General features: G+C 44.9%; 1 protein-coding gene across 1 annotated transcript; it reads right to left on the minus strand.

Moving 5' to 3' along the window:
• Positions 1-714: 714 nt before the first annotated feature.
• Positions 715-22,806, minus strand: LOC124622315. The gene is made up of 4 exons (XM_047147992.1): positions 22,749-22,806; positions 13,477-13,823; positions 2,690-4,076; positions 715-886 (listed from the first exon to the last, which is right to left on the minus strand). The coding sequence occupies exons 1-3, from the start codon at positions 22,749-22,751 to the stop codon at positions 3,206-3,208; spliced, it is 1,221 nt and encodes a 406-aa protein (XP_047003948.1). The 5' UTR covers positions 22,752-22,806; the 3' UTR covers positions 715-886; positions 2,690-3,205.
• Between the last annotated feature and the right edge of the window lie 918 nt (positions 22,807-23,724).

Below are 23,724 nucleotides of genomic sequence, written 5' to 3' on the forward strand. Positions count from 1 at the left end.
AATATGTTTCAGGCATAACTGTTCCGCCCGAATTTACTTAAAAAGTTTTCATACATTCATTGAGGGTGACCTCAATAAATTCGCTCAAAGCAATGTATTTTACATCTCTGTAAGCTACCATATTTAAAAAAAAGGAATAAATGAAACATTACAACGATAACAATCGATAAAATATAGAAGTTCTGTATCTGTTAACTTCCTTTTAGTACGAAAGACAGAATTTTGGTCTACATGTATACTCTGTGGTAAATGGTTCTTCTTTAAAAATGATTACCTATTTCAGCATGAGGCAGAAATATATAATAAAACTAATTTAAAAAGTGGTCACCGTTAGTCCCTAAGGCAGTCTCTGTGGGTCTTCTTGGTTTAAATTTGATGTTTCGTAATTAGTGTAGCTTTCATGACAATCGCATGCTAGAAAATAGACCCAAGTTCGTATGTTGTCTATAAAAAGGAACATCTCAATTACTGGTGCCACGAGAGCCCGGAAGCATCACGGAGACACCGCACTCTCTTCTGAACACGGAGGTCATGCATTAATCCGGTGCCTTTGGTGAACGAATATTCTCACAAATTAAAAAAATAAATTGGTTAATTAATGGTCTGTGTTTCAGACATGACTATAATACTCTCTTTATGCATAAGTAGCATCAGAACATTTCATAACGAGGAAATTAATACCTGGGAATGAAATAAGTAAGACTCGAGGCAGAATTTATTTTACGATTTTTTTTATTTCTTTCATTATTGTGAAGCTTGTACATTTCGTTACAATAGCGTTTGGAAGAAATTCTCTTCACTGATTTGTGATGGACGTTATGTGCCATGGTGTAATGTCTGCAGTCGGCTTTTATGACGAAAAGTTCAAATCAGTGACTCCGTGAATCTGCGGAAAAACCAAACACAACTGCATTAGTAAGAAGCATGAATGCTATTGGTATGAATCAGATGGCTTGACACTGAAATCTTTAAAATTAATATGCAAACATGGAGAAACGGTGGGAAGTTGAAATTACTGTTCAGCTGCTAAAACATATAAGACCATCAGATCAAAGAAAACAAACACTCTATTGAAATATTATGGCAAAGAGAAAAGTTCTCGAACTGTCAGAGAGATAGTATTCTTAAAAAAATACAAATTGGTATAACTGTTAGGATCAAAAGCCATACATGATGACCAGTACTGTTTGAACAAGGTGATGCAGCTGCGGCAATAATGTGCATATATTTCACCACTGCCAGCAAATTAATATGCCAGCCGAAACTGGTATTATATGTAAAATTATGGCGAGTTTGACCGACTACAATAATAAAATTAAAAATGAATCAGTATCGCCCGTAGCTGTTCCTATATATGTTTTGTCTAAAACCTAATCGGTGTGTTGGAAAAGGGGCCATTTCCCAGAAAATAAATTTTACAGGAGACACAAAAAACTTTCACAACAGGTTTAACCATTGTGTCGCAGAATTGCTCTACAGCAGTTGGCCTCAGAGCGAAACAGTATACACCAATACAACTAGAGTCATTGTCAGTAATCCAGTTGAATGTACTGGAGATGATTCTTTTTCGAATTATTACTTACTTTGTTAATATTAGATTGGTACAAATTATAACGTAAGACAGGTGTCAGCTTTACCTGGGGGCAGTTTTCTTGTCACGGATTTTCAAATTACGTGTATTTTCTGTCTTTCGTTTAATGGTGGAAATGATATGCAGTGGTGCTATAATATTCATTGTTTAATATTGCTTGTCGCTATACAGGATGTCTGTTAATAAATGCGTAACTGAACTCTATGGTGTCATGTTTCTCTTGAAAAGGATCCAGAGAAAAACGTTTGATGAGAAAGGTGGGTGCCACCTCTATGGAATTTTGACGCAAAGAAAATACGAACCGAACATATAAACAATGTTTTAATCTGTTTAAAATTAATTTAAGAAATTTTGTTGGTTGGTTGATTTGGGGAAGGGGACCAAACAGCGTGGTCATCGGTCCCATCAAAAATCTTGTGCTCCGTTTTGTTACTGTGGGTTCATTGAATCTAATCAAAATCGAAGCAGCGGTGAGCGCACTTAATGGAAGCTAGGGACTCTCTGCTGTGGTGACGACGAAGGATCAACCGACAGCATTTCCTGGAACACAAAATAGATTCTGCTGGCTACATTGAGAAGGGTGGTGCAATAATTTGCCGAAACTATGTAATCTGCTGGACCAACTATATGAAAAAGTCACTGAGAAGACGTCACAAGTGGAGAAGAACATAATATTGTTTCGTTAGAATGGATGGACGTGCCCACAACTGTGTTTAATCAACAGTAACATTGAGATAATGAGGAAGAAATGGCAGTGATGACTTTTACGTAAATTCCAGATACTCGCATCAATAACTGCACTCTTGACTTTTGGAGTAATTGCATTGTCTTTTAAGACGAATACATCGTAGAATAAGTGAAACTCTTACCTGAAACATACACTTCCACTGCGAAGCGTAGAATTATTCTCGTTGCCCTAACACACCTTAATTAATATACCGTTAATAATGAGAGCGTTGTCCTGATTAATGCAGTTTACCAACTTGTTCAAGCAATACTGTTAGTGTATGACTCTTAAAAATACTAGCTGTACCAAAATTTAAAGTTTTGAGAAACTGATGGTTTTAAGAAAATTTAGACCACTCTAGCATAACTTACCCCGGCTTTGTTCTCAAACTGATGGCTTCACTGTACCTTGGGCAGCTTCACAACAGACGTTTGGTTCTGGTGCTGGTGTGTTGTAGCTTCACATTTTGTGATTTCTTTCATATGTTCGCTTCCGTGTGCTTAGTAAATCTTTGTAACAATTGCTTAGTAATAAATCGTTTCGTACAATGTACCAATGAACGCAAGAACAACCTCCCAGTCTCGATCCCAGGAAATCCCTGGCTTTGTGCTGCGAAACTGCTTCTCAGGTCCGTTAACAGTGACGCAACAGCTGTATCATTAGACTCCGCCTATCGTGAAAGTTCGAACAGGTTCGCAGCACAATTTGGGGGGATTGTGCGTCAAAAGTCAGGTCTTCTTCTGAGTATCTGCTGACGAAATGATGTACTACTAGCATTTCTTCTTCTTGCTGTCGCTTAGCTATATCTTTTCTTATTTTCTGAGGCAGATACCAGTCGCGCGTGGAGTTGTACCTAGACTCTACGAAAGAATCAGTCAACAAGGCCATTAATCGTTAGCTTTTGTTTTCAAGTAGAACACCAATAGTGTTAACAACAATATCAACGGCAGCAATACGCCCATAGAGATAAGGAAAATGGAATCAAGTTCATAGAATTCTTTTGGATTGGTAACCACAAAAATATTTTCGCTTTTAATTTTCGTGAAACCGTGAGGCGACTGTGTAGAGGTCTCTGCTCTGTGCTTTATAGGAACTTCTGTAGTAAGGTCTAAGAGACTTTTTGTAGCTGTATCGATTTTTTGTTCGAGTAATTCTGTAACTGAATTTTTGGAGTCGATGTGATTTCCTGTAACCGTTCCCAAGTATGTCACAACTGTACTGACTTTTAGGTCTTCGATATGTAACTGTGTGAGAGAATTTTTGGAGTCGATCTCTGGCCCCGCAACCGTTTCAGAGGGCGTCACTGCCGTACTGACTTTTTGGTCTTCGATATGTAATTGCGTAACTGAATTTTGGAAGTCGATCTCTGGCCTTGTGTCCGTCTCAGTAGATGTCACGTGTTGCGGTGAATTGTTCGAGGTATCAGAAGGCGACTGAGCGCTGGAAAGTTTGGCTGTTCCAGAGAACGCCTGCGAGTCATCACAGACGACCACCAGTGACGGATAAGATGGAGCGAGTCTCCGCATGACGCCCCGGCAGTCGAGGCCGGGGTTGCCACTCAGGTGGAGGACCTTGAGAGCTGGCAGTCCTCGCAGGTCGTCGACATCGACGTCTGCGATGCTGCAGCGGTCGGCATCCACAGTCTCAATGGAATCGCTGACCAGCGCGGGCAGTCGACGGAGACCAGTGTTGCCAGACAGGTCGACACGGCGCAGATGGCGGTTGCACTCGAAGCTGGAGGCGTCCACCTGACGAAGTCTGGAACAAACAGATGAGACCTCGACTACCGCTCCCTCTCGACGCCTAGGAGGAATTTTTCTAATATAAGAGAAATTAAAACTATGAAAAATCTAAGCTATTATATAGCTTCTAACCAGATAATCAACAATGCAGCACTTGATACGTGAACAAGAGGAATGGTGTGACTAAGATTGTTATTTTACGATTAAAATAAGCTGCTGGCAGTTGAAATTGCAGCACCGTTACCGACGACTGTGCCGCTAAAGTGGAGTTATTGAACGCAGTTTTCCGAAATTCCTTCACTAGGGAAGACGAATGGAATATTCCAGAATTTGAAACACGAACAGCCGCTAGCATGAGTTTCTTAGAAGTAGATACCTTAGGGGTTGCGAAGCAACTCAAATCGCTTGATACGGGCAAGTCTTCAGGTCCAGATTGTATACCGATTAGGTTCCTTTCAGATTACGCTGATACAATAGCTCCCTTCTTAGCAATCATATACAATCGCTCGCTCACCGACAGATCTGTACCTACAGAGTGGAAAATTGCGCAGGTCGCACCAGTGTTTAAGAAGGGTAGTAGGAGTAATCCATCGATTTACAGACCTATATCATTGACGTCGGTATGCAGTAGGATTTTGGAGCATATATTGTATTCGAACATTATGAATCACCTCGAAGGGAACGATCTATTCATACGTAATCAGCATGGTTTCAGAAAACCTGGGTCTTATGCAACGCAGCTAGCTCTTTATTCGCACGAAGTAATGGCCGCTATTGACAGGGGATCTCAAGTTGATTACGTATTTGTAGATTTCCGGAAAGCTTTTGACACCGTTCCTCACAAGCGACTTCTAATCAAGCTGCGGGCCTATGGTGTTTAGCCTCAGTTGTGCGACTGGATTCGTGATTTCCGGTCAGGAAGGTTGCAGTTCGTAGTAATAGACGGCAAATCATCGAGTAAAATTGAAGTGATATCAGGTGTTCCCCAGGGAAGCGTCCTGGGACCTCTGCTGTTCCTGATCTATATAAATGACCTGGGTGACAATCTGAGCATTTCTCTTAGGTTGTTCGCAGATGATGCTGTAATTTACCGTCTAGTAAGGTCTCCCGAAGACCAGTATCAGTTGCAAAGCTATTCAGTAAAGATTGCTGTATGGTGTGGCAGGTGGCAGTTAACGCTAAATAACGAAAAGTGTGAGGTGATCCACATGAGTTCCAAAAGAAATCCGTTAGAATTCGATTACTCGATAAATAGTTCAATTCTCAAGGCTGTCAATTCAACTAACTACCTGGGTGTTAAAATTACGAACAACTTCAGTTGGAAAGACCACATAGATAATAGTGTGGGGAAGGCGAACCAAAGGTTGCGTTTCATTGGCAGGACACTTAGAAGATGCAACAAGTCCACTAAAGAGACAGCTTACACTACACTCGTTCGTCTTCTGTTAGAATATTGCTGCGCGGTGTGGGATCCTTATCAGGTGGGATTGACGGAGGACATCGAAAGGGTGCAAAAAAGGGCAGCTCGTTTTGTATTATCACGTAATATAGGAAAGAGTGTGGCAGATATGATACGCGAGTTGGGATGGAAGTCATTAAAGCAAAGACGTTTTTCGTCGCGGCGAGATCTATTTACGAAATTTCAGTAACCAACTTTCTCTTCCGAATGCGAAAATATTTTGTCGATCCCAACCTACATAGGTAGGAATGATCATCAAAATAAAATAAGAGAAATCAGAGCTCGAACAGAAAGGTTTAGGTGTTCGTTTTTCCCGCGCGCTGTTCGGGAATGGAATGGTAGAGAGATAGTATGATTGTGGTTCGATGAACCCTCTGTCAAGCACTTAAATGTGAATTGCAGAGTAATCATGTAGATGTAGATGTAGATGAAGACCGTCAATGTGGCATCCAGCCAACGTCTAATTGACACGGAGTCTACTCCATGCTCGGAATTCAATTGATTAACATTTCAGGGCACAATGTGGGAGTAGTAATGCCATCTCCGAGGGTCGTTCAACAAGTAATGCAACACATTTATTAATAATGCGAAATTTATTGTGGGGCATTGCGAAATACTCCGGCTTCAGCCCCTATAGTTTCATGAAGTTCCCATAGGTGGCGGCGCTATATGTAGTCTTCAAAATGGCGTCCGTAATGGAGGTGCGATCCACGCAGATACCCCTCATTAGTTTCTTTTGGCGGAAAACCAGAGCATGGGAGATACGCACCTGCAGAATGTCTACGGAGACCTGTCTGTGAACAAAAACCACGGTGAGTCTTTGGGCGAGGCGTCTGACATCGTGGCAATATGGTCTCGCAGACCTGTCCAATCTCATGCGTATCAGCCGGACGAGCACAGCTGTGCCTCCTGCAGTATTGCATGTGCGGGTACACTAGTTCGATGTGATCGACAGGTCGTAATCAAACACATCGCTGCACAAGCGGACATCTCCGTTGGCAGTGCTGACACACTCGTTCGCCGCTTGGGGTACTCAAAGATGTGTGCCCGCTGGCTTCTTCGCCGCATAACAGAAGAACACAAAGGTCAACGAAAGACCATCTCAGCTGAATTCTCATGCGTTACGAGGGTGATCGTTACAATTTTTTGTCGAACATCCTCACAGGCGATGAAATATGGGTTCATCACTTCGTACCGAAAACAAAACGGCAATCGACTCAGTGGCGCCACATCGGCTCTCCTCTGAAGAAAAAGTTCAATGCCGCACCCTCAACCAGTGAAGTTAAGGCTACGGTCTTCTGGGACTCTGAAGGACTTATTCCGTATGAAGTCCTCCTTCATGGTACAAAAATCAAGTGTAATGTCCTACCCCCAGGAAATTCTTGAAACGACTTCAGCGCGTTCGTCACCAGGGAATGTTATTCCTAATCCACCATATAGCCTGGATTTCGCATCTTCCGACTTCCACCTGTTTGGCCCAATGAATAATAAGTTATGTCGGAAGCAGTGCGAGGATGATGGGGAATTTATTAATGGGGAAGTTTTTGATGCAGCCAGACGTTGCCTCTGACATCGGCCGATAGTGTCGTACCACGAGGGCGTATAGGCCTCCCCACTAAGGTGGCATAAGGCTGTCGCACCGAATGGAAATTGTAGCCGAAAGACTGGGGAATAACATGGTGTATTGGAATTCTGAAAAAAATCAACTTGCTTACAGAAAAAAAAAATTGCATTTCCTCTTGTAGATCTGTTACATATATATATGTGTGTATGCCTGGGATCCCCAAAACCCCTGCATCCATTTCAATCAAATTTAGCACAGAAACAACAGGAACGTCATGCCTAACGAGTAGTGGCGCTATAACAGCTCCAGAAGGAGTGGAGGTATGGTAAAAACCGTGTTTTCCCATCCCCTGGCGCATAGGCTGCCATGCACACCAGACATGCGTGGGTATGGTATTGGACAGCCACACCAACCTGTTTTGGTGAGAACCCTACATGTCAATAGCAAGAAACGATTTTCCAGTCCTGCGTGATAGGCATTTTGTGTTGGAGTAATATCGGCCTTCTCTATCAATCTGCTTTGCATGGCAGTCTGCGTGTCAAAGGCAAATGTATACAGCCCATGCTGCATGGAAGACGTGCTGTGCTTTACTGAACTGTATTTCAGGGGCTAGCATGCTAATGAGCATGGCTAGGGACAGTTTGCGATGGATAGAGGGAGAGGAGGAAATGGATAGAGGGGAGGGGAACAGCAGGAGATGCATGAGGCAGTTGGAAGGTGTGCAGGGCTAATTGACAGGTGGAAAAGGAGGAGGGCAAGGCGGAAAGAGAGAGGGGGAGAGAGATATGGTCAGAATGAAAGGAAGATACTGTCGGAGAGATGCGTTGAAAAGTGGACAAAGAGACGCTGGAGCAGATGAAGAGACACAGAGATTTGGGAGGTGGAGATAAACAGAGGTGGGAGGAAGAGGTGGAGAGGGGGAGGAGAGCGTGTGTTCAGTATAAGTGTGGAATCAATACAAAAGGTGAAGCCACAGGGAAAAAGCTAATTCTCGATAAGGAAAAGATCACACAGTGGGTTTTTCATTCAGAAATCGCATTTGTATGTTGGTTATGATTGTGTTATGTCTCGTGTAAGAAGGAGTAATGGAAATCAGCACATGTCAGAATAAGCATCAAGAAAGTGGCGTATCAAGCCTACTATTTGTTGTACGGCTGTATCGTATCTCATCCCGGTCAGGATCCCACGACTATCGTGGGAATATGGAACGTGGTGGAATATGGAATAAATCGTTTCAGAAAGACCATAAATGACGCCATGTTGGGTGAAATGCCAGCATGGCAACCACAGCAACACATGATGGTAGAGAGAGATGAGCCAGCAGTGGTGCAACCGATATTGAAAACAGGACTGGCACCTTATCATCTTTTCAGAAGTCGCAGTTTGCATATAGCATCACGATCAAGGCAGTTGGTCTGCGGAGGCCCTGAGGAGAATGAACTTTGCCAGACTACGTTCGTCAGCGTCATACGTGCCAAATAGTTGTTGTTTGGAGTACCACTGAGCACAAAACACGGATACTTTGGGTTCGCTTATCTGGTACATGTCATAGCGGCTGCAACGTTCCTGTCATGTTAAAGCTGATACCTGTGCCCTTTCTTCGAGGTGTCTTTGAATAAGGTAATACAAGAATATACACTGCTGATGACATGCTGACCTGTCACCTCCAGCGGTCAGTGTGCCTGTCATGCGAAGGGCCCAGCTCCGCTTCCCAGTCGAGTCGAAGATTTCATTCGCACTAAGTGTCGTCCTCATCATTGTTTTATCATCATCGACGTGCAAGTCACCGAAGTGGTGTCAAATAAAAAGACTAGCCGTAGGCGACCGTAAATGCTATACAACCATCTCATTCCATTTGCGCTGATCTACCTCGGTACAGAGAGTGTTCTGTCGCTTCTCAGGCCAGCTCGTTCTCCAGATCTCTCACCAGTGGAATACATCTGGTTGTGGCACGCCACTAAACGCCAGACCCTAAGACTGAAGAACGCTGGAGTTGAGTCGATGGAGCATGGAATCGTGTGTCATACTAGGTGTTTCAAGCGACGTCCAACCAGGCTAGAGCCACTGAAGCTGCCAGTATTATGGGATAACGCTATGCAAATATACAATTGTCGTTGGAACTAGACGCATGGCATATTCCATTTCAATATTTCGAGATCCACAGCATCAAAAGTCTGCCGAGAATATAAAATTTCAAGCATTGCCTTCACCATGGTCAACGAAGTAGCCGCCGGCCTTCATTTAACGACTGAGAGCAATGGCGTTTACATACAGTTGTCAGTGCTAAGAGCCAAGCAACATTGCGTTAAATAACCGCAAAAATCAATGTGGGATGTACGACGAACGAATCCATTAAGACAGTGCGGCGAAATCTGACGTTACTGGCCTATGGCGGCGAATGCCCGACACGAGTGTCTTTGTTAACAGCAGGCATCGTCTGCAGCGCCTGTCCTGGGCTCGTGAACATATCGGCTGGAACGTAGACGACTGGAAAAGCGTGATCTAGTCAGGTGAGTTCCAGTTTGAGTTGGTAATTGCTGACGGTGCGGTTCGAGAGCGGCGCAGGCCCTACGGACCGACGGACACAACTTGTCAACAAGGCACTGTGCAAGCTAGTGGTGTGGTCAGTATTTACATGGAATGAACTGTGTCTTCTGACCCAACCTACCCGATCATAGACTGGAAATGATTATGTTCGGCTGATTGTAGAGCATCTGCAGCCATTCATGGACTTCATGTCATTTTTATGGATGACAATGCGCCATGTCACCGCGATTTGTTTGAAAAACATTATGGACATCTCGAGCGAATGATTTGGCCACTCACATTGCCCGATATGAACCCTCCCGAACCTTTACAGGACGTAATTGAGAGATCAGTTCGTGCACAGAATCCTTCACTGGCAACAATTTCGCAACTATGAACGGCAACTGAGGCGGAATGGCTCAGTATTTCCGCAGGAGACATCCAACGGCTTGTGGAGTCCATGCCACGTCTTCTGCACTATGCCGGGTAAATGGACGTCCAACACGTTTTTAGGGGGTACCCCATGTTCTTTGTCACCTCACCAACAAGCAGTGTGTTGAAATGTCGTGTGGCGAGGGCCTCCCAACGGGTAAATCTGATCGCCTGAGTCTTTTGAGGTGCTGCCACTTCGGCGACTTGCGCGTCGATGAGGATGAAATGATGGTGATGAAGGCGACACAGACACCCAGCTCCTGAGCGGAGAAAATCTCCAACACGAACCCAGGGCCCGCGGCATGACGAGCCAGCGCGGTGTCCGCTTAGCTACGGTGGCGGACACAACAGTGTATTGTAACAAAGTATGTAATAGCTCGTATCAGTGAAACTGCCCGATATCCCAATGACTGAGGATCGACAGATCGATAGCTTTGAATATATACATATCAAACAAAGTTTTTCACCACCCCGGTTCCCTGAACTCCTGAAGATAGACGTTGACTGTGGATATTGTATCGCAGACACAGTCCAAAGATGTAAACAACCATGCATGAGCAGCGCCTATTAGACGGAGGGGGTCCGACAGCCGATCAGTTTCAGTCATTTCACCAGCAAGAAAGAACACGGTTCGTGTTGTTTGTAGTTCAGCCATGCCTAGATGGTCAATACCGCGGTTCGATCGCATCCGCATTGTTACTTTGTGCCAGGAAGGGATGTCAACAAGAGAAGTGTCCGGGCGTCTCGGAATGAACCAAAGCGATGTTGGTCGGACATAGAGGAGATACAGAGAAACTGTCGATGACATGCCTCGCTCAGGCCGCCCAAGGGCTGCTATTGCAGTGGACGACCGCTACCTACAGATTATGGCTCGGAGGAACCCTGACAGCAACGCCACCATGTTGAATAATGTTTACAACGCTGTACAGATGGGTCCAACAACATGCCCCATGGACCGCTCAGGATTGCCATCATTTTCTCTTCACAGATGAGTGTCGCATATGCCATCAACTAGACAATCGTTGGAGACGTATTTGGAGGCAACCCGGTCAGGCTGAACGCCTTAGACACATTGTCTAGTGAGTGCAGGAAAGTGGAGGTTCCCTGTTGTTTTGGGGCCGGCTGTTGTGGCCGATTGGTTCTAGGCGCTGCAGTCTGGAACCGCGCCACCGCTACGGTCGCAGGTTCGAATCCTGCCTCGGGCATCGATGTGCGGGATGTCCTTAGGTTAGTTAGGTTTAAGAAGTTCTACGTTCTAGAGGACTGATGACCTCTGATGTTGTCTCATAGTGCTCAGAGCCATTTGAACCATATTTGTTGCTTTGGGGTGGCAGTATGTGGGGCCGAACGGCCTTGCCGCAGTGGATACACCGGTCCCCGTGATATCACAGAAGTTAAGCGCTGTCGCGAGTGGTCGGCACTTGGATGGGTGACCATCCAGGCCGCCATGCGCTGTTGCCATTTTTCGGGCTGCACTCAGCCTCGTGATGCGAATTGAGGAGGTACTCGACCGAATAGTAGAGGCTTCGGTCAAGAATACCATCATAACGACTGGGAGAGCGGTGTGCTGACCCCACGCCCCTCCTTTCCTCATCCTCCACTGAGGATGACACGGCGGTCGGATGGTCCCAGTAGGCAACTCGTGGTCTGAAGACGGAGTGGTTATTATGTGGGGCTGACGTACGCTGCTGATAATGGAAGGGGCCGTAACGGCTGTAGGATAAGTGAATGCCATCCTCAGACTGATAGTGCAACCATATCGGCAGCATACTGGCGAGGCATTCTTCTTCGTGGACGACAGTTCGCACCCCCATCGTGCACATCTTGTGAATGACTTCCTTCAGGATAACGAAGTCGCTCGACTAGAGTGGGCAGCATGTTCTCCAGACGTGAACGCTGTCGAACATAGATTGAAAGGGACTGTTTACGGGCGACGTGACCCAGCATCCACTCTAAGGGATCTACGCCGAAACGCCGTTGAGGAATGGGAAAATCTGGATCAACAGTTCCTTGAACTTGTGGATAGTATGCCACGAAGAATACAGGCATGCATGCATACATACAAGAGGGCGTGCTACTGGGTATCAGAGGAGCCGGTGTGTACAGCAATGTGGACCACCATCTATGAATGTTTTGCTGTATGGTGGAACAACATACAATGTAGGGGGCCATAGACATGGGTTCCCAGGTAGATGCCGTGTTTCTTGACGTCCGCAAGGCGTTCGATACAGTTCCCCACAGTCGTTTAATGAACAAAGTAAGAGCATATGGACTATCAGATCAATTGTGTGATTGGATTGAATTCCTAGATAACAGAACGCAGCATGTCATTCTCAATGGAGAGAAGTCTTCCGAAGTAAGAGTGATTTCAGGTGTGCCGCAGGGGAGTGTCGTAGGACCGTTGCTATTCACAATATTCATAAATGACCTTGTGGATGACATCGGAAGTTCACCGAGGCTTTTTGCGGATGATGCTGTGATATACCGAGAGGTTGTAACGATGGAAAATTGTACTAGAAATGCAGGAGGATCAGCAGCTAATTGTCGAATGGTGCAGGGAATGGCAGTTGAATCTAAATGTAGACAAGTGTAATGTGCTGCGAATACATAGAAAGAAAGATTCCTTATCATTTGGCTACAATATAGCAGGTCAGCAACTGGAAGCAGTTAATTCCATAAATTATCTGGGAGTAGGCATTAGGAGTGATTTAAAATTGAATGATCGTATAAAGTTGAACATCGGTAAAGCAGATGCCTGACTGAGATTCAGTGGAAGAATCCTAAGTAAATGCAATCCGAAAACAAAGGAAGTAGGTTACAGTACGCTTCTTCGCCCACTGCTGGAATGCTGCTCGGCAGTGTGGGATCCGTACCAGATAGGGTTGATAGAAGAGATAGAGAAGATCCAACGGAGAGCAGCTCGCTTCGTTGCAGGATCATATAGCAATCGCGAAACCGTTACGGAGATGATAGATAAACTCCAGTGGAAGACTCTGCAGGAGAGACGCTCAGTACCTTCACCGAGGAGTCAAACAGTATATTGCTCCCTCCTACGTATATCTCGCGAAGAGACCATGAGGATAAAATCAGAGAGATTAGAGGCCACACAGAAGCATACCGACAATCCTTCTTTCCACGAAGAATACGAGACTGGAATAGAAGGGAGAACGGATAGAGGTACTCAAGGCACCCTCCGCCACATACCGTCAGGTGGCTTGCGGAGTATGGATGTAGATGTAGATGTAGATGTATGGTTTTCATGAGCAATGAGAAGGGCGGAAATGCTGTTTATACTGATCTCTATTCCGGTTTGTGTACATCTTCCGGATATCTCGGAACCGAGATGGTGCAAAACTTTTTTGATGCAGGTATTATTTGTTTCCGTTCAGCCATAAGAATGCTTATCTCATTCTATGCCTCAGCTGGCGCGCCCACCTGTTGTTGCTCAAGTCGAGGACGGTGAGAGCTGTGAGCGAGCAGAGTGCGCCTGCCTCGACGCTGCTGAGGGCGCTGTCCGTGACGGAGAGCAGCCGGAGGCGCCGCAGCTGTCGGCCGCTGAAGGTGTCGCCGCGGAGGACCCGGATGCCCGTCCCGGAGAGCTGCAGCGTCTGCAGCGTCGCAGGCAGCAGGCGCGGGGGCGCCGTCACGCGGGGGCCATAGCAGGCGAGCGCGACGTCTGCGTAATGGGCGGAGACCCAGCCGCAAGGGGGCGAGGCCGCCAGGGAGCCGCCGGCAGCGACCAGCAGCGCCAGCAGGAGAGGGACGAACCGCGACCGGAAGTACTGTGCAGCAGACAGCGAGTGTCGGTGCGCGCCACTTCAGGAGGGAGGGTACCAAAGTGGGTCACCATTTGCTCTAGGTTTCCTGTATTTACGGACGTGACTCCACCAGTGGTCGGTCACACGGACTGGTCCACGAACACACGAGTCACTCCAGAATGAGATTTTCACTCTGCAGCGGAGTGCGCGCTGATATGAAATTTCCTGGCAGATTAAAACTGTGTACCGGACCGGAACTCGAACTCGGGACCTTTGCCTTTCGCGGGCAAGTGCTCTACCATCTGAGCTACCCGAGCACGACTCACGCCCCGTCCTCACAGCTTCACTTCTGCCAGTACCTTGTCTCCTACCTTCCAAACTTTACAGAAGCTCTCCTTCGAACCTTGCAGAACTAGCACTCCTGAAAGAAAGGATACTGCGGAGAGATGGCTTAGCCACAGCCTGGGGGATGTTTCTAGAATGAAAGTTTCACTCTACAGCGGAGTGTGCGCTGATATGAAACTTCCTGGCAGATTAAAACTGTGTGCCGGACCGGAACTCGAACTCGGGACCTTTGCCTTTCGCGGGCAAGTGCTCTACCATCTGAGCTACCCGAGCTCGACTCGCGCCCCGTCCTCACAGCTTTACGTCTGCCAGTATCTCGTCTCCTACCTTCCAAACTTTACAGAAGCTCTCCTGCAAACCTAGGCAAAGGTCACGAGTTCGAGTCTCGGACCGGCACACACTTTTAATCTGCCAGGAAATTTCACACGAGTCACTCGATTGCGTAAAGCCGATCTCGAAAGAGTGTTCACAGAAAGTAATACTCTGTGGCGGCTGGTGACCGCGTGCTAATTTGCCACAGCACTCTGTAAATGGCGCACTATAATTAGTACGCCATTTCTCTTCGAATGATTGGTGGTATGCAAATAAACGAAAAAAAAATATTTTTTGTAGAGCTCTGTACGCTGTAACTATACTATTACAGAAACCAGCGTCGAGTGCTGAAATTACACTCAGCCGTGCTACGATCGAGTCGGATAAGGGAAGCAGCAGCTACCTGTTTTCGATCGCGCATGCTCTAATGTGAACCCCTTTGAAGATGAGTCTCTCTACCAAATCCACCACAGACCAGGCCACCATGTTCGATACCTCTCCGGAAAACTGTTACCACTCGATTCTATTTTTTATTCCTATACAAGTCTTTTATCTCTTGGTGACTAAGGTGCACATGTCCCCGCTTCGAAATCTTTATTGTGTATCGTAGCTTCAGATCTACGCTAAGTTGGAAGGTGACAGTCTAATTGCGAGTTGTCACATCCAACGAATGTTAATACGAAATAGAGGTAATGCTTGTAGCTTATGCTGAGGCGTGTGCACTGGTACATGTTTAACGCAGTTTTCATTTTAAATACCTGACTCTGCAAAAATAATTCGAAATTGCTATACTGTATGGCAAGGAATTCCCCAGAGAATTTTATTTTAGTACATATGTACGTACATGGTACATCAGCTATGAAAATGGAAAAAAGGGGAAGTGTGGCGTCGTAGTAGTGACATTCGTACCATCGTTGATTAGTGCACCATAGCCCTTCCTTTCTGCACCTGCTACAACATCTGTCCTGTGTATGTGTCGTCCTTAGTGTAAGTTAGTTTAAGTTACATCAAGTAGTGTGTAAGTCTAGGGACCAATGACCTCAGCAGTATGGTTCCACAGGAACTTACCACCAGTGGATGTCAGCATTCAAATACACACAGAGAATGATTACATTCTTGTTAGTACACTGCTAAATACTAATTAACTCGAACATCAGTTATGTCTACATCCAGAGTGGGCCATATGTCAGTTGTCGGTACCAACCCTTAGACTTTATTTTGCCTATTGTGGAAGTAGTCTGTTGTGAACTTCACAAGGGTGTACTATCCATAATTCAGCTGGCATTAGCAGTTAGAGGCTGTTGCCTGTTGCTATCTAAGAAAAAATGAATACAAAGGTAACTACAGAACTGTGTATATTTGTTTTCCATACATGTCAAAAATACCAAAAGATGTTATAAGAATCAATAGTACAAACTGAACAATGGAAAAAGCCAGGAGGGTGTGGTGATAGTGTTATGAATAGCATACATTGCCACTCACCATATGACCATATAGTGGAGATGTTGAGTCGCAGACAGGCATAACAAAAAGACTGCTCTAGAAGTAAGCTATCAGCGAAAAGACATTCTTCTCAATGAAACAACGTATACACACGCATTACACATTTACGCAAACACAACTCACATACTCATGACCACTCCTTCTGGCTGCAAACAACAACACGTGATGGGAGAATCAATCTAGGTGGTGATGCTAAGAAGGATGCTACGGGTGGGAGGGGGAAGGATAGCAGGGTAGGGGTGGAGGACAGTAAAGTGCTGCTTGTGGGAGCACTCAAGGACAAAGTGGGAAGAGAGTAGGGCAACTAGCAGTTCAGCACCTAAACAGATGGTGAGGGGAGGGGGACAGTGGGGAGCGGGCAGCAGAGAGAACAGTGGGGGCACAGTAACTGGCCACAATTCTTGTCCTGGGTGGTTGGGTTTATGAACTTTAGAACTGTGGGAGGATTTGTAGATGGACGAATCTGATAGCTGATGGTGTCCTTTCGTCAGGTAATCCTTGTGGTTCGAAACCACTCCTACCAGCTGAAAAAGTCTTTATCACGTGGTTTCAAACCACAAGAATTAAATGCTCGCAGGACGCGCCAAGCTGTCAGGTTCAGTCACCTACTAATCCTGTCACAGTGATCCGATCCAAAAATTCTGTACGATCTCCAGTATCTTTTCAAATCCTTTGTTCTGTTCCAGAACCTCTCCCCAATCTCTCTCCTCATTGCTACCATTGCCCACACTCCTACCTTCGGCATGGTACCCAGAACACTCATTGTGGCCAGTTGCTATGCCTCCGCTGAAAGAATCTCAGCTCTGATAGAAAACACCTTCAGCCTATTACCTGCAGCCTACTCTCCAGACACCGACCATTTCCTCCACTGACTCTCCACATTTCTTATTCCTTTACCACATGGTGCCTTGCTCACTACTGTTTATGCTGTGTCCCTTTGTATTAACATCCCTAATACCCATGGAACTGCCATTATTGAATACTACCTTTCAAAACACCCAAAAGATTCCAAACCTACAACTTCCTTCTTGGTCACCATGACCAACTATACCCCCACCCAGAATTATTTCTTTTATGAAGACATCACCTGCAAACAAATGTAGGGTGCAAAAATGGGCATATGACACAGTTATATGCCAACCTATTCATGGGTGATTCCTTCCTAACCACGCATAATCCCAAACCACTCACCTGGTTCAAACTCACTGGTATCTTTGTGATCTGCAGTGAGGTTGAGGACACACTCCCCCACAACCTCAACACCTTCTCCCCCATTCGCTTCACATGGTCTTTGTCAATGTTCACTTCCACCTGAAAGATGACTACATCAGTACCTGCATCCCTACAAAACCCACTAACCCAGGCAATACCTCCACTTCGACAGCTGACACCCATTTCATACCAAGAAGTCTATTCGGCACAGCTTAGCCATCCATGGCCATTGCATCTGCAGTAACGAGCAGTCCCTCTCGAAACGTATAAAGGATCCCACTGAGGCCTTCACAGACTGTAGTTACCCTCCCAGCGTTGTACAGAAAGCGATCTCCAACGCCTTATCTCTGCACCACCTCGTAGAGACCCATTCCCCTCATGACTCAGTACCACCCAGGACTGGAGCAACTGGATTACATTCTCTGCCACGGTTTCGATGACCTCTCGGTGCACTTTGAAATGAGGTATGTCCTACTCATTACCCTTTCCACGCACCCACAGTGATGTTCCGCCACCCACCAAACCTGCACAATATCGTTGTCTATCCCAATTCAACAATGGCTCCTAACCTCATGTCTTGTGGCTCATGTCCCTGTAATAGACCTAGATACTAGACCAGTCCTGTACATCCTCCTACTACTCCAGTCCAGACACAGGCATCACCTTTCACTATGCTGTGTTCTACATGGGTATGATAACCAACGACAAGCTGAATGGGTGCCATTCAACTATGGCCAAGAAACAGCTGTACCACTTAGTTTGTGAGCACACTGCCTGACACAACATTCTTCATTTCAATGACAGATTAATGGCCTGTGCCTTCAGGATCCTTCCTATCAACATCAATTTTTCTGAACTCTCCTACATATATCATATGTTCTCCCACCACTCCTGGGCTCAACCTTGCTTACTAACTGTCGTTCACCCATCTTTCCCTTCCCCACTCCAGCATTACAAGGCCTTCTATTCTACCAACACACCCACAGTCTTTTTACCTATCTTTTTACCTGTACCCAGCTAGCTGCCCTACCCACCTCCCTCACAGTATGCTCCCACAAGCAGCATTTTATTGCCTCCCCCCCCCCCCCCAAACACCTTTCCCACCTTGCCTCAGTCTCCTCCTTCTCCTTACACCCCAATTGCTTCTCTCATCATGCGCTGTTGCTCGCAGCCTGTCCATGGCTTTCAGAGACAGCGGTTGTGTGTATATGACTTGTGTTTGCGTGAATGTGCGTGTATACGTTGTGTAATTCAGAAGAAGGTCTTTTAGCTGAAAGCTCACTTGTTCAGCAGTCTATTCGTCGTCTGCAACCCAAATTGCTGTTGTACCAGGTGTGGCTAGAAAAAAACCGGACTAGTACTGGTGAAACAATAAAACGAATGCAATAAGGCTGAAAGTCGCGTGGCCTGTCACGTGACTCTCGCTCCGCCTACTGCTCGAGTTTCATCTGCCTCCTGCACTCAGTCTGCCCGTGGCGTCTGTTTTAAGTAGTTGACGTTTTGTCTGTGCGTCGGAAAATGTTGAGTGTACAGAAAGAGTGTACAGAAAGAACAGCGTGTTAACATCAAATTTTGTTTCAAACTAGGAAAATCTGCAAGTGAAACGTTTGTAATGTTACAACAAGTGTACGGCGATGATAGTTTATCGCGAACACAAGTGTTTGAGTGGTTTAAACGATTTAAAGATGGCCGAATGTCAAAATCGAAATTCAAGACAATGATGATTGTTTTTTTTTGACATCAAAGGGATTGTGGACATTGATTGGGTACAGAGGGACAAACAGTGAATCAGCATTACTACATTAGCGTCCTGGCTACCCTACGTGAGCGAGTACGGAGAAAACGGAACGATTTGTGGAGAAAAACGTCATGGATCCTTCACCAAGACAATGCCCCAGCTCACAGTGCGTTGTCAGTGAAGACGTTTTTGGCAAAACACAACATTCCCATCTTAGATCATCCACCCTACTCACCTGATTTGGCCCCCTGTGACTTTTTTCTTTTCCCTAAAGTCAAGTCAGCTTTGAAAGGAACTAGATTTGAGACTGTTGAAGCAGTAAAAGAAAAAGCGACGGAAGTAATGTATGGACCTACCCAAAATGATCTGCAGCATTGCTATGAACAGTGGAAAATTCGAATGGAGCGGTGTAGAGACCGACGAAGAGAGTACATTGAAGGAGATAACATGAAATTGTAAATAATTGTAAATAAATGTTTTTTCCAGCATCAGTCCGGTTTTTTTCTAGCCGCACCTCGTATGGTGAGTAGCAATCTATCCTTTTCATAATATTCTCAATAATACATATTTGTCTGTATGGAGTAAAAACCTGGGAAATTACAAAACAAGGCAAAACAAGATCCGAAGCCATGCAAATGGATTTTTGTCTTACACCATCACATTACAGTTTCCCACCTTCTCCCTTCTCGACATCATCAAATGGAAATCCTAAATAAACTAGAAATGACTTGGTACAAGAACCCTTCACACTTCTCACTCTAATAAAACTGATAGAAAAGGAAATTATCTGCATATGTTGACTAACAAAATGTTTTGACCCATTGCACACTGTGTCAGACGCATGTATTCCTCCTTTCTTGTCTAGACCAGAAATTAATTATTCTGGAATGCCCCACATGTGTAATCTGAAAACACTTAATTCCGTATCCATGTAACAGATGATTTCACACAAAGATTCGGTTGCAAAAACTATTCCAGCCTTTACCTTCGGCGAGATTCATCCAGAAAATTTCCCATATAGCATTTGACGTTCATTTAGACCCCACACCCATCATAGTGATACCTAACGCGTTTCATAACAACTGACTGTAAAACTGTGAATCCAGTCTCATCCTTAAACAATGTGAAAACGACATCTGTCCCCTGCAAGTAACATTCGTTGCTGGCACCATCCTAGTTTGTCCAAAAACTCTGAAACAAAAGCGTTCGACAAATGAACCAGGTTCTCAGTTGCCACGAGACCTGTCGACACCTCTCTTCATCACAAGTCCCTACACCTACACCTACACCTACACCTACACCTACAACTACGTCTAGTTGTTGGAGACATCACGAAATTCATGATCGGTGGAAGTATTCTTACATTCCAAAGACCTCACAACGTCCAACAAATTTCATTGCTGCCCATTCCGCATTTCATTCATACCCTCAAGCCGTCTATCCCTGTAATGATCACACCCCTTTTCAACGAACACAGCCATTTCTTCTGAAACCTGTTCTGAGCTGAATCATCCCAATTGCCTCCACTGACGTTATACCACAATGCCACCATTACAGCGTCCTCCACACAAGTACCCTCTCCCAGACAATATTAAAAATATATTTATGCATTCTCTGTCCAAATACAATACGTTAATCCTTAATGATACATTTCGTCGAGCTTATCATACAATCTGAACTTATCCACATGTACAAAACGTAGCTGATAATCCAATTCCCATAGCTTATGAAGGAGATGCTATTGGCGACCAGATGAGCCACCAGGCAGGACCACAACGACTGTTCGGTATGCCCACTAAAAGCCTCAACCTTACTCATTTCTTCCAAATGTAAAACTTCCATAGTTTATTCTATGCAAATTTTAATGACGGAGTTAGTATACGAATACCACCCAAGATGATGTAATACCGCTCGTGCAGCATGCTCGTCCTGGTAGCGATCCACAGCTCAAAAAAATATTACTCCCATAGTAATTACAAGGTTTACTAAAAATTCACAGATAATTAAATAGGAAACCATTTCCTAATGTCTAACTTCTCTGACGATAGTCGTTATGTTGGTTGTTTCTTGGAACAACTCTTGACATGCCGCAATGTCCTACACACCAACTACACATATCTGTCTGCATCCACCCAAAATGTTTCACGAGCTCTACTGCTCACACATGTGTCGCTCCGATATCACGTTCCTTTCTACGAACTCGTCACAGACACATTTTTATTCCAGTTGCGATCACAGAAGTGCGCAGCGAATTACTAAAAGCAATATGTCAAATAGATATTTCACAAAACATACAATACTGCTACTTGTCACCAGTTATTACTTGTTGTACCTGAGAGGATGTTCTCATTTATCTACAGAATTCATTACCTCCCTCTACAATGTGGTCTTCCACGCAGGGTCCTACCCTAAGCCACGAAGTCACTCCCATCCCACTGTTCATTACACCCGGAAAACCTCCTGGTGATAGTTCCCACACCAACATAGCAGCATAACACTGCCTCCCCACCTTTACAACATCCATCCCCACACCCAAAAAATCCCTAGAAATAACACAGTAATGGCAGAATTCACACCCATGGCTCTAACAAAACTCTAAGAAAAGACGATAATACAGAATGTATGAACTACCAGATAATTTAAACTCACACCTTCGTTTCCCGTCAGAACTCGAAATTTCAGTCTTTGAAGTGATGAATGATTCCAATTTTCTGTTCTTACAGTTTTCCTAAATACAGGCACACACACACACACACACACACACACACACACACACACACACACAAACAAACAACACCTCAGCCCTCCCTCAGACTTCTTGACACCCCAGGCTCTTGATGAGAGTTAACTTAACCCGTTACTTGCTTCCATGGACCTGCCTCCGTGGGTCACAGACGGCTGTTGTGCATTGGCTAATGAGAACCTTCTCTAATGCTTATAATGAGTTGGAGAACAATTCAGTCGTGTTCGGAGGTGCCTGGATTCAAATCTCTGTCCGGCCATCTCCATATCGATTTCCAGTGATTTCTTTAAATCGTTTTGACAAATACTTAGATATTACCTATTCTATTACTTCCCTTATCTTTACGTAAAAGATATGGTACTATAGAAGTAAAACACAAATCTGCCTGTTTACATATCGAGTGATCACGATGTGAACAATTCTTTACGCAAAGCAAAACTACTTATAATGAAAGTTAAATATTCGTTTTCTTTGAAATCTGTTCTCTCTAACAGTACACAAATCATATGAAGATACTTTGAAAACTGTAAAATGGGATATCCTGACATCTGGTATTCAGGAATCAGCCAGATCGAAGGATCAGTTAATTTGCTGTATATGTTTCTGACTGATTTCATGAAGCTTGGTTCACGAATACTACGCTGTAACATGTCAGCGACAAGATCAGATGAAACGGGCCACACACTCAGGGTGAGAAAGGAAACAAACCGTATCGTTTTAAAGGAACTATCACACCATTAGATTGATTTAAGAAAACTACGAAGGCAAATCTGTGTGAACCGAATTTAATTTCATCCCACTCCTCTGGATTGTACAAGAGAAGGTAATAACGAAAGCTGGTGTTTAATACCCTGCTGACAACAGGGGTCATCTAAGACGGACAAAAAGCTCGGATTTTGAGAGAACGGGAGGTGAAACAAGTCGCCATCAGTGTCTTTCAACGTACTGTCAGAAAATTGCTTAATCGTTCTACTAAGGAACTTTCCGTTAATGTAAAACAGTTTTAATCTACATGGTTAAGAAAAGCAAGTTGGTTGACCTCTTTACATGTTTAGGAATCAAATGAAAATAAGCAAGAATGAAGTTGGATACTTACCATTTGGAGGTAGTTTTCTATTGTGTGAAGCTACAACACACCAACTCTAAGCACCAGAACCAAATGTAACGTGACCTTACTTTTCATCTGTCTTATATAGAAAGAAAGCCGATAAGTGCTGATAAATACTGATAAAATCCTACTTAGCGCCGATAAGGGGGACGTCTTGGTGGAGCTTATCTCCAAGAGTCACATTAATGGCCTCCACACGACCAGTATCACAATTTTGTGATTGTTGCTTCACTTCGAAGACTGATGTGATGCGACTCCTGGCGCTTGTCAGTCTTCTGCAAGTCTCTTGATCTCTGTACAAGTGCTGCAAGCTACATACACTCTTCCTCTACTCTTTCATCCCATTGCCCTGTCAGTCTATTTTCACTTTTAGTTAAGTTTTACTACGAAGCTCTTCTCTCCCCAGTTCTCCGCACTACTTCTTCACCAGTTACTCGATGTATCCACTGAATCATTGGTATTCTTCTGTAACTATGTATTTCCATAGCTTCCGATTTCGTGACTGATTTGCTGTCAACTACTTAAACCGAACTAACCTAAGAGCATCACACACATTCATGCCCGAGGCAGGATTCGAACCTGCGACCGTAGCAGCAGCGCGGGTCCGGACTGAAGCGCCTAGAACCGCTCGGCCACAGCGGACGGCTAACCTCTTTAAAAGACACAGCCAGTGACTCTGGCATGTACCCACCGTACTACGATTCCACCGCGGCCGCTGAGATTGTTCGGAGCTCCAGTTATGTCCTCTACCACTACAAGGGCTAAAACAAATCTATCTAGCATGGCCGTCAATGTAATCGTTGCTACAAGTTCCATGTAAGTTGTGCCTTCCGCGCTTATTTGCTTTTCCTGAAAGACCTCCCTAAAATGACGCCGAGGCGCGAGACGTGCATATGAACTACGCAGAAGAGTTGCAGGCGAAATAGTCTCAAGATAGACGTGGAAACAGGAAGCGGTGGACAGT

The sequence above is a fragment of the Schistocerca americana genome, chromosome 7 (genome assembly GCF_021461395.2).
Source record: "Schistocerca americana isolate TAMUIC-IGC-003095 chromosome 7, iqSchAmer2.1, whole genome shotgun sequence".
Lineage (NCBI taxonomy): Eukaryota > Metazoa > Arthropoda > Insecta > Orthoptera > Acrididae > Schistocerca > Schistocerca americana.